Source organism: Oppia nitens, unplaced genomic scaffold, assembly GCF_028296485.1.
Source record: "Oppia nitens isolate AA-2021 unplaced genomic scaffold, nextdenovo-longstitch-racon4-pilon3 scaffold26_pilon_pilon_pilon, whole genome shotgun sequence".
NCBI classification, from domain to species: Eukaryota; Metazoa; Arthropoda; class Arachnida; order Sarcoptiformes; family Oppiidae; genus Oppia; species Oppia nitens.
Window position 1 is genome coordinate 637,176 of NW_026533206.1, and position 11,571 is coordinate 648,746.

At 34.6% G+C, this 11,571-nt stretch overlaps 2 protein-coding genes across 3 annotated transcripts; both read right to left on the reverse strand.

The window, feature by feature from the left end:
* Positions 1–1,614: 1,614 nt before the first annotated feature.
* Positions 1,615–6,513, reverse strand: LOC128954274 (piwi-like protein 1). Of its 2 annotated transcripts, XM_054299848.1 has the most exons (8): positions 6,430–6,513; positions 6,215–6,370; positions 4,738–4,843; positions 4,526–4,653; positions 4,089–4,434; positions 2,661–3,954; positions 1,976–2,584; positions 1,615–1,891 (listed from the first exon to the last, which is right to left on the reverse strand). In XM_054299848.1, the coding sequence occupies exons 3-8, from the start codon at positions 4,791–4,793 to the stop codon at positions 1,775–1,777; spliced, it is 2,550 nt and encodes an 849-aa protein (XP_054155823.1). In that variant the 5' UTR covers positions 4,794–4,843; positions 6,215–6,370; positions 6,430–6,513; the 3' UTR covers positions 1,615–1,774. The 2 variants fall into 2 exon arrangements, with proteins under 2 accessions (XP_054155823.1, XP_054155822.1); XM_054299847.1 differs by lacking the exon at positions 6,430–6,513 and having other exon boundaries at positions 6,215–6,415.
* Positions 6,514–7,350: 837 nt separating this feature from the next.
* LOC128954277 (piwi-like protein 1) lies at positions 7,351–10,967 on the reverse strand. The gene is made up of 8 exons (XM_054299852.1): positions 10,794–10,967; positions 10,481–10,715; positions 10,351–10,395; positions 10,137–10,211; positions 8,471–10,035; positions 8,213–8,390; positions 7,714–8,138; positions 7,351–7,625 (listed from the first exon to the last, which is right to left on the reverse strand). Exons 2-8 carry the CDS (start codon positions 10,668–10,670, stop codon positions 7,509–7,511), a joined length of 2,595 nt encoding a protein of 864 aa, XP_054155827.1. The 5' UTR covers positions 10,671–10,715; positions 10,794–10,967; the 3' UTR covers positions 7,351–7,508.
* Between the last annotated feature and the right edge of the window lie 604 nt (positions 10,968–11,571).

The following is an 11,571-nucleotide window of genomic DNA, read 5'->3' on the forward strand; positions in this document are numbered from 1 at the left end:
AATGGTATATATTTAAAAAAAAATACAACTAAAAATATATCGATAAAACTAAAAATTAATTAATAATTTAAAATTAAAATAATAGGTGACACTACCTGAAAATAAATGCCCAGTACATGGCATAGGAGGCAGGGGGCAGGCATTTGGCATCAATTGTTCAGGCCTGCTATTTTTAAAACCCTGTATACAACATGTTATACAGCATTGACTTTTTCTATACATAGTATTATATTATATAATTTATATACAATCAGATGTTATGTGATAATATGTGACTGTCCTCTCACTCACTCACTCACCCATACATACATACACTTAATGTAGACGATAGGGTTAAACTGCTATTAGGGTTTATAATGATTACAAAAAAAGGGTTGTGAGAGGGAAGTTCCCTAAAAATAAACTGTTAAAAAATATATTTTCCCGGAAAATATTAAAAAAATATTTCCATATTTTTTTCTACCTAGCTTAATTTAGTTTAGTATTTATTTTGATACTTAAATAATATAAAATTAAACTGTATATTATATATAAATATATTATAATATAATTTATAAATATTATTATTCTAATAATAATAACTAATTTGTGATAATAGTTATGATTTTTTTTCGGTAATTTTTTTTGAGGCAATGATTGATTGTTAGAGAGAGATGAATGAATCACCGATTATTATAGGGATATATATATATATATATTTGAATTAATTGATAAACAAATTGTTTTTTTATAATTAATTAATTAATTAATGACTGACTGATACTATATTTTCAATATTATATATATATTTTAATTTTTAATGCGAAAATCAAATTTAGACTTAAGTTATATATATATTAATATTATTATATAATTTATAAATATTATTATATAATTTATAAATATTATTATATAATTTATAAATATTATTATTATTATTCTTATATTTATTATTTAATTAAAAAGAAAGATTTAATTTAAATTAAATAATAATAATAACTAACTTGTAATAATAGTTATGATATTTTTTTCGGTAATTTTTTTTTTTGAGGCAATGATTGATTGTTATTGTCGTTAAAAAACATAATTTTTTTGTTCATTAATTATTCTAAAAAAAAAAATTAGGTAATGATATGTTTTGTGTTAATAATTGAATAATAATATATAAATATGAATAAATTAAATACAAACAAAAAATTTTATCAATGCTTTTGCCAAACTTTTAGTTTTATTTATTTATTTTCAAAACATATATTTAGTGATCAATGAACACACAATAATAGTGGTAATGTTTTTTTTGAAGTTTTTTTTCAACAAAAAAAAACAAACAGTATATAAATGATTAAATCAAATCAAACAAAATAATAAACAAACAAAAAAAAGTCAAAAAAAAATGTATATTTGATTAAAAAAAACACGGAATTAATGATATTGTTTTAAAAAAATATCAATAAAATAAAGTTATTTAAAAAAAATCAAATATATAAATGTAATGATTTTAAACATCTAACTAATAATATCAACAATAATAATAATAATGGGAGGTGTATGTATATAAAATTGGTGGCGTAAATAAACACAAGCAAAAAAACAAAAAATTTCTAAAAAAATTGATTATGATATATAAAAAAAATATATAATATATATATAGATTTATGATTTTTATGATCAAATAGTTTTGTTGTTTTTTTTTAAAAAAAAACAGTGAATGTGGTGTCCAAATGGTCAACAGTTTATATATGTATGTATATAATGGTTGGTTATAATGTGATAATAATGTTTGTTTTGGTTTGTTTTACAAGTAAAACAAACTGTCCGATAGGGCAACATTGGGCTCCCGATGCAAGGCTGTACCCGTTAGGAAGGCCAATTTGTGGGCGTATTGACAGGGTGCCGGTACACGTATAGTTCCCTATAATAAAATAATAACAAACAAAACGGTTTTAGTTAATCGGTAATCAATTACGGTTTCGGGTACAGAGAGAGAGACACTTACCACCCAATTGTAGTACAAGTGTGTCAACTTGTAGGCCAACTGTTGGTGATGATGTGGTTTCCAGTTGGTATCGTCTTTGATAATGTTATACATAGTTGGGGCTACTGTTCCCTGGCGTACCGATTGCGATATCAAATAGAAATCGTAACGTTCCTTACGTGTGACACAAGTGTCGACAATGGTTCCCGGGAATGGGTTGTCAAACTGGCGTTCACCCAATTTCTGCATAATACGAGTGTTGATACGTTTGGTGACAATAACAAAGGCCAGTTTAATGCCGGCAGCGGCCGATCCAATCTTCTGGATCGCCTCCTCGATCTGTTTGAGTTCATATTCGTACACATACTGAATGTCGCCTTCGCCGACACCATCTCTGTAGATGATCAGTCTCTGCGGTAACTTCTTATTGATCTCGTAGTAACGTTTCAGACCGTTCGAGAAATTAGTGGCCAAATTGCTCGATAATTCTTCGCGATTGTCGTGAAACGCCACCCGTGAATACCATTTGGTTAGTGTGGCGTTAGTACTGCAAACAAAACCGCCAATTGCTTTGCCACGTGAGGCCTGATCTCGATGTACGTCAAAGCCGGCCACCATCAAGTCTTTAGGCTATTTTGATGATAACAACAAAAATAAATTGTATTAAATCGTCTATAAAAAAACCCGAATCATTAACACCACTTACAGGTATATCCAGAGCCCAGGGTTCGCCACCGAGTTTGGCACCCATTTGTATACCGACTTTCGTACAAACAGACATCAACATCTGTTTTTTAGACAATGTTTTCGTGACAACACATTGAGATGGTATGGGATGATCGATACAGAAGATCTTTTTGATAGCATCGTATCGGTCCTTACTATTGTTGGGCAACAGTATGACGGCTATCTGGGTCTTAGGTTCCAGTGCTTTGCAAGCCTCAACATAGGTAGGTATGCGATCGTTTTCCAGATGCTGGACTTGGGGTCGGTTAAGCTGTATGCCCAACGGTCGGCAAACGCGGTTCAAGGTCTGGGAAAACTCGTCGACCAGTTGCCGATCGCGCTGAGTAGCAATAATAACCCAATCCTGGACCCGACAGCCGCCGAACATACTCTTGTTGCGAATTTCTTTCGAAAAGTCACCCGTTTTCTGGATAAACGTTGCCCCAGTTTGGGGTGTGTCTCCTTGCATGAGAATCTTTTCGCAATCCAATCGGCGGGCATTGATCTCGACGGGAACCGATTCAAATTTCAGTCCCCATTGGTTCATCTCCTGTTGAATGGTAGCGTCGTTGGCTATACGACTGATAAACTGATGCAAATTCTTCACTCGAGTAGTCGGATCCGTTTGGGTTTTCTGTGTCATCGATCGGCGGACATTGAAATCGCTGCGCAACGTTTCCGATAGGCCAGTCATACGGCACAGTTCGGGTATCAAATAAATCGGTCCTTCAGTACCGGCACGTTGTTGGCGTTCGGTGGGTAGGCCGACAATTAGCGGCTGTCGGAGGTCACGAATTTCGATATTATAATGTTGTTTATAGTATTCGTGAATTGGCATCTCATTGGTCTTGAACTTGAACAGTGTGGTCGGATTTTTGTCGAAAGCCAGATCATCGACTTTGTAGGTCTTGTTGTTATAGGTTGTCATTACGATATTGCCGGCCAACTCTTTGCGGGCATTGTCCTGAAACGACGATCGATCTCTGTTGAGTATATCGCGTAGATTTTCGGCTACAGTATCCATACGGAGTACTTTGTGTACGGTATCGGTAACCAGCAACAGGCCATCGTCGTGCTGGTTGATGGCAGTGAGGACACCCTGTAATACTTCCAGTTTATGTTCGGGTATCTTATGCGAGATATCCGGATTGAAATAGTGTCGGCCAATCAGATTCCACTTCAATAGATGCAAATTGCGGCGCATCTGTATGTTATACATGCGTAACATTTCCTGATGACCCCATGCAATCTCGCCGACCATTTTCACTTTAATCCTATCGGTTAAAAGGTTTGGACAATAACAACGACAACAAAAATTATTACCGATAAGACATCAAACCCGGGATCAATTATATATAAACCCCGATAAAAAAACTAACGGTTCGGGAAAAGACCGTTAATAAAATACCTGATCTGTGCGTCATCTGTACGTCGGGTAGAGAAAAACTCCGTCTCTTCGGTGGCCAATTTTGTAGTGGACTTAATATTGGACATACCGTCAAACGTCAGCTTATTGTTGAACGCCTCCTTATGGGTAAACAGCAGCGCTTTGCGCATAACACGGGCCTCGACTTGCGGCTCAAAGTCCACGTGATAGTCATAGATAATCACATCCTTGGGTGTGTGCAGACGAAAATAGTTGGCCACTACCCTGACTTGTTGACCACCTTCGCCGTGCGTAATCTTGACAGTCGGCGGTATAGTGTTAATAGTTTCGGTACCGCGAAAACCGCCGCGACCACGTCGTGAAGCGCCTGACCGGTGGTGGGAGGGATAGAGAAACAAATGTTAAGTCAATTACGGGGAACGGTATATAAAAAAACCCTATAAACCACAAGTCCTTACCTCCGTTTCCATCACCATTGCCACCATTACCTCCATTACCGCCGCCGTTTCCTCCATTACCGCCACCTTCGGCTGCTCCTCCTCCCTCGGCACCTGCTGTCGGGCCAGTTTCGGCTACTGCTACGGGTCTGATACATAGATAGAGAAAGAGAGAGCACAGTTAGCTAACTACACAAACAGTATGGGCCATCTATCTATCTATCTAGACTTACCGTCCTCGGGCACGTCCACGGGAACGGCCGGCTCCCACACTTTCGCTCTCAGACATTGTTGTCTATTATTAAAACACTGAGATCGCAATCAAATGGATGGTTGGATCTAATCAATTGGTGATAATTTAAAAAACAGTTATATATAAAAAAAAATACGTGTAGTTTTTTAAGCGCTAAAATAAAAACCAATAGTTTTTATAATATTATTACTGATTATACTGTAAACTACTGTATGTTAAGTGTCGACACATTACTAGTGATTTGAAAACAGGTTTGTTATATATATCTATCTATCTATCTATAAGTTTTGAGGTCCTATTTCTTAGGAAAAAAAACTATACCAATAAATGCTTCTCCATATATATATACACTAAAAATAATTACTGTCCAAACAACTAACTGTCCAAAGGTTAACTATAGTCTCTCGCAATGTTTATGGGGAGGAAAGGGAGAGAGAGAGAGAGTAGGGTTATAAACTACATCAACGATAGGCTAAAGGGTCTCCAATACCTACCAACACCATCACAAACACTACTATCTACAAGTGCTTGTAATATAATACATAAGCCTTGTGTATGTAAATACATACAGCATAAATCGTGTGATTTCTATAGTTATGCCAACTGTCCCCTCTCATATATGTCTATATATATATATATATATATATATATATATATATGCAAATACTAACTATAATATGGGAATAGTATTCAAGTGGTATATATATATATATTGTCGATGATATAGATATATATATATGTTAACGCCCTAAGCGTTTATAAACACATGGGGTTATAGTTTTGGGGATATTTAGTAAGTAATAGGTAAATGGTTTACATATATAAAACAAAAAACATTGAATATTTTTAGGTTATTTTATATATGATATATAGATATAAATATCACTAGATATATGATAACACACACACACATAATGGCTATCCCCTTATTAATCAATCAATTTTTATTAAGCACCTGGATCAAATTTGATAGTCAACTAAATTATAATTAATTTATTTGTAGAAATAAAAACTAACTTTTTTTTTGTTTGTTTGTTTAGCACACTATATAAATGCACTATTAATTAATAGCTATTATTATTATTACTGTATCATAACATGTGGTTAAAATTGTTTAGTCAATGTATTAAACAATAAATTTAATTTTAAAAAAAAACAAACAATCATTACATACAAAAAATAAATAGTTATTTAAATATAATTAATTTTAAATAAAAAATACTTTACAATACACACTATTCAACAAACAATTCAACAAAAAAAAATCAATTGAAAAAAAAATAAAATCAATAGGCATTGCATTTGTTATAATTAATAAAACATTTTTTTCAAACACTATTATAATAGCAATCATATCAATACATACATACAAACAGTAGTGTAAACATAACATAACAATTGTATACTAATAACAATACAAATAATACAATCAATAAATTGATTGTTTTATTACATACCTTATAAATAGTCGATGAAAAAAATAAATATCAAATATGGTAATCCCAACAACTAAAAAAAAAAAACTAACTGTCCACCGATGATATCCGACTGCCTTGGTATGTATGATAGGGTATGGTATGTGTATATGTCGTGTGTTTTTAATATACACTACACTAACATTCAAAACAATACATTAACGTCTGCCCAGTTAGTTCAGCCAATCAATACATACCAGTGCTCTCAGTGGCGGTGATGGTAGTAGTAGTGATGATGACATCTATCGTGTCACCGCAATAATCATGGTATGGTATGGGTGCCCAATAGTTAACACTATTACCAGTAATAGGGAGGAGGAGGGGTGGGTGTGTGTGTGTATGGAGAAAGTGATGAAAAAACTATGAGACAAAAAAAAATTAATTAAATTAATAAAACAATTATAAAGTTTTTGTATATAACTAACTAATAGTACAGTATATATATAATGTATAATTAAAATACTATTTTTTACTAAATTTAAAATAAAAATTAATTAACTAATTATGAAGAAAAAATAAACAAAATTTTATTAATTAATTAATTGTTTCAAAATTATCATAACATTTAACATTACATTTATATATATATATATATATATATATATATATATATATATATATATATATATATATATAAATAATATATTTTAAATTTTAATTATTACATTTTAGTCTAATATTTTGGGTAATAATTAATATTAATTATCGATTAATTTTTTTTATAGTTAAATGCATTTATAAAGCAATGAATTAATGAATTATAAAAAATAATATATCATTTTATCAATAATAATAATGTTGTAATTAATGAAAAAAATATATTCAAAAATTTGTAATCAAATTTATAAAAAAAACGATTTTTAAAAAATATTATGTATGATTACTGAGAAGGGGGGGGCGGGCGGGGGCTAATTAAACAAAACAAAAATAATTATTTAAATAAAAAAAAACAAAAATCAAACAGCAATTAAACATTTGAATGAAAAACAAAATTATTTTTTTTCAAAAATTAATAATGATATCAATTATCGGTAAGTAATTAATTAATTACTGGTAATAATAATTATAATATAATAATAATAATAATAATAATAATAACAGATATTATATAATTTTTATGTCAAAAATTGTATTAATAATAATAATAATTGTAATTAAAATAAACAAAAATCAAATGAAATATATAATTAATGTGAAATTAATTTTTTAGTTTTTAATGGACTCATCATAATCGGTGTCGTCGGCATCTCGTATGGCCAGCCAGTCAGTCATTCATTTAGAGATAGAAAAGTTTTGAACCCATTGAAGCGCTTGGCTCCCGGTGCAAACTGGTACCCGTTAGGAAGGCCAACTTGTGGGCGTATTGACACGGCGCCGGCACCCGAATAGTTCCCTATATATATATGTATGGGGGTGGGTAGTAGTGGTTAACAATTAAATTAATCAATAATCAGGGGGTGTCGACACCCAAACAACATTACCTGCCAATTGTAGTACAAATGAGTCAACTTATAGGCCAACATTTGATGGTTTTCCGTTTTAAATCCGGACGTATCGTAGATAATGTTATACATAGTCGGTGCTACTGTTCCCTGGCGTACGGATTGCGAAATCAAATAGAAATCGTAACGATTCAATCGGGTAACCGTCTTGTCGATGACAGTGCCGGGAATCGGATTATCCGGTTGCGGACCGGTAAAAAAGCGGGCATTAACACGTTTGGTTACAATGATAAAGGCCAGCGCCGGCGGTGAGCCCGGATTGACCTTTTTGAGTGCGTCCAACACCTGGCGGACTTCGTGTTCAAACACGTGTTCAATCATACCTTCGCCGACACCGTCCCGATAGATGACAATCTTGTTGGGCAATTGATTACCGTTAACAGTGTACCATTGTTTGATACCCTCTGTGAGCGAGCGAGTGGGTGGGATAGGGAGACAGTTAATAGATTAGTGAACCGTTAGCCCTAAATAGCCATACCTTGTAGATTATAGGCAAAATTTGATGACATTTCTTCGGTATTCTCGTGAAACTTGACCCTCGAGTGCCAGGCAGTCAACGTAGCGTTTAGCGAACAAACAAAAGCACCGGCCGATCGTCGAGATCCATGAGCGCTATCGTGATAGGTATCGTAGCCGACAACCATCAGATTTTTTGGCTAAAAACCGACAAATCAAACCAAACAGTTTAGCGGTAATTAAAAAACTGGTCACCAATTGGTTGACCGCCCATACTAACCGGTATTTTCAGAGCCCACGGTTCGCCGCCCATTTTCGTGGCCATTTGCATGGCTACTTTCGTTACGATAGACATTACGCCCGATGTTTTCAGAAAATTTTTCGCCAAAATAACCTGGGATGCAATCGGCTTTTCGCAATAACACATCTTTTTGATGGCATCATACCGTTCCTTATTATTATTGGGTACAATACAGACAACCATTTCGGCCGATTTTTGTTGGGCGTCCTGACATTTGTTAACCCATGTACCCACACGATCGTCCGGTAGGGTTTCCATTCGGGGATTTTGATAAGTAAAACCCAATGGCGTACAAACTTTGCGCATAGTTTGCAAAAAAGTGTCCACATGACCCTGGTCACGTTGAGTGGACATAATCAGCCAGCGGCCCAAAGTGACCGTCTTGAACATCGATTTCGATCGGATTTCTCGGCCAAAATCGCCCGCTTTTTGCGTAAATTTCACGCCCACCTGATCCTGACCCATATAAATCGATTCGCAATCCAATATACGACCCTTGACCTTTAGCAATTGGGTATCGTATTTGACACCCCAAACGGGCAAATCTTCGATAACTTTCGGATGTGTCATAACATCGGATATAAATCGTTGCAAATTACTGACCCGATCGGTCGGTTTGAGTCTCGATACATCCGCTATACGGCGTTTCAAATTCTGATCGTTGGCCATACGCTCGGATAGACCGGTCAGAAAACATAGTTCGGGTATCAAATAAAATGTTTGCGTACGACCCGATCGGCGATCGCGTGCAGTCGGCAATACTTCAATCAGCGGTTGTTTCGGCTGACCAATAGTTATATTGTAAACTTGTTTATAATACTCCATCAGATTAATGTTACGGCCGCGACAATCAAACCGATAGTCTTCGGGCGTAAATCCCTGGCCAGTACTGATATCGTTGATCTTATACGTACGATTGTTGTATTTGGTCAGTACAATCATACCGCATATTTCTCGTTTAGCTTCGGCCATCCAATCGCCGCCACCCGATCGCCGACGAATATCCATCATCATCTGCATTACCGTTTCCGTACGCAACAGTTTAGTCGATGAATCGACAACCATTAGTATGTCCTCCTGGTGTTGGTTGACGGCAGTTATAGCACCGGGAACTATACGCAACTTATGTTCGGCAAGTATTTGGCCGGCCGCATCATTATAATAGTTACGGCCAATCAATACCCAACCGATAAAACGCATATACTTTCGCATATTTGTATTGAATAGCCGAAGCATTTCCATCGAACCCCAGGGAACTTCTTCGGTAAACTGAATGGTAATCTGAATGTTTTCGTCAGTCGACGGATGTTTGACAAAGTGTTGTTGTTCTTCGCGATTGGACACCAAAGTCTTAATATTGGACATACCATCGAATGTGAAAGCTTTGCCAAACAAGTCGGGAATCGATTGGACGAGTTTGCGGCGAAGTTGCGGCGCCTCAATTTGCGGCTCAAATTTGACATGAAAATTGTTGACCACAATGTCTTTCGGCGGTGTCAGACGAAAATAATTGCTCATTAATGTTATCTCTTGGCCAGTAGTACCTGTGTATCACCAATTGGTGGTCAATAAAACAATGTCCGCAATGGGGAACAGTTTAGACAATTGAATTGGTGATTACAACAACCGCCCGGCCAATACATACCGTAATAGCGATCTTCGGGAACACCCCGGGGACGGGTATCCAGTTCAACATTCAAGCTTCGGTAGCCACCTCTTCCTAATAATAACCGTCCAATGATTTAGTAGTAGTAGTAGTAGTAAAACATAAGACAAACAAAAAAATCAATAATGGATTCAAAATCAATCGGCAGATTCAAAGACATCATCAATCAATCAATCAATCAGTTTAGTCATACCTCTAACAGCTCCGTCACCATTATCTCCATTTCCATTGCCATTACCTATAGATAGATAGATAGATATGTAACGATTAGTATATGATATCCTGGATGTGATGTGTTAAACCATCAAACAGTGTGGACATACCGTTACCATTGCCGTTGCCGTTACCATTGCTGCCATTACCGTTACCGTTGCCATTGCCATCATCGCCGCCAATACGCATGGCCAGCATACCCGAACCCAGTGCCTCTTCGGCACCTTGCGGTACGGCCGGCTGTGCTCGGCCTCTGGCCCGACCGCGTGAACGACCGGGAGCTCCGACGGGCGGATCCATTGTCTGTGTCTATCTTTGATGAAACCAAAAGCTTATATAAAAAACCTAATGACATAAGCAATCAATCAATCAATAGTTGATCCCATAGTAGTAGTAATAGTAGTATTGGTGATCAATAGTTACCACAAGTTTGATCCCAACAATCAATTTGATTTTTATGGCCAACTAATACCACCAACAAAAAAAATGGACGACTTTTTTGTCGTTAACTTTCAAATACTAACGTAAAATGTTTTACAAAAAAAACCAAAAAAAAAAAATTTTTTTTTTAGTCAATGCTTTTTCAATGACTAATATAATAATAACTAATAAAAAGCACACAAAAAAAATAATTAATAATACATTCAATATTATAACTGAAAAACAAAATAATTTTTTTTTGTATTAAAGTTTAATAATTAAACAAACAAAAAAAGTTTTTTTTTGCTAACTTTAAAACTATAGTATTATTAGTATTATTATTATTATTATTATTATTGACTATTGACTATTGACTTACTTATTGTGTTAATGTATTGGTAGTGTAGATGTAGTCTACAAATAATAATAATAATATTTTTTTTGTTACTTATTGTGTGTTAAATATAGTATTAATTTTAGTGATGGACTGTTAGGTCTACTATTGGTGCGCACCGTTAGCTCAAAAAAAAAGTTTTTATTAATAATACAATCAATACTACTGTATTAAAGTTACACCATTTAAAACAAATAAAGTCAATCGATGACTATATGACTACCACCTAATAAAAACCTAACTGTGCTTATAGTTTATAAAAGTTTATAAAACTTTTTTTTTGTTGGGATATATAAACTCTGACTGTACTTTCAACCCCTTTCCCCCTATCACTCACATAACCAACTGCCCCTCCATAACCTAACCGTAAGCACTGGCCTATACTGT

What these genes read in the sequence shown, in the direction of transcription:
- LOC128954274 (XM_054299848.1), bottom strand. Translation starts at nt 4,793, where the DNA reads ATGTCTGAGAGCGAAAGTGTGGGAGCCGGCCGTTCCCGTGGACGTGCC. An exon ending in ACAGATGACGCACAGATCAG is followed by an intron (nt 3,955 to 4,088) that starts GTATTTTATTAA and finishes TTTAACCGATAG; the next exon opens with GATTAAAGTGAAAATGGTCG. An exon ending in ACTTGTACTACAATTGGGTG is followed by an intron (nt 1,892 to 1,975) that starts GTAAGTGTCTCT and finishes ATTTTATTATAG; the next exon opens with GGAACTATACGTGTACCGGC.
- LOC128954277 (XM_054299852.1), bottom strand. Translation starts at nt 10,670, where the DNA reads ATGGATCCGCCCGTCGGAGCTCCCGGTCGTTCACGCGGTCGGGCCAGA. An exon ending in TCCCGAAGATCGCTATTACG is followed by an intron (nt 10,036 to 10,136) that starts GTATGTATTGGC and finishes GGTGATACACAG; the next exon opens with GTACTACTGGCCAAGAGATA. An exon ending in TTTTGCCTATAATCTACAAG is followed by an intron (nt 8,139 to 8,212) that starts GTATGGCTATTT and finishes GCTCGCTCACAG; the next exon opens with AGGGTATCAAACAATGGTAC.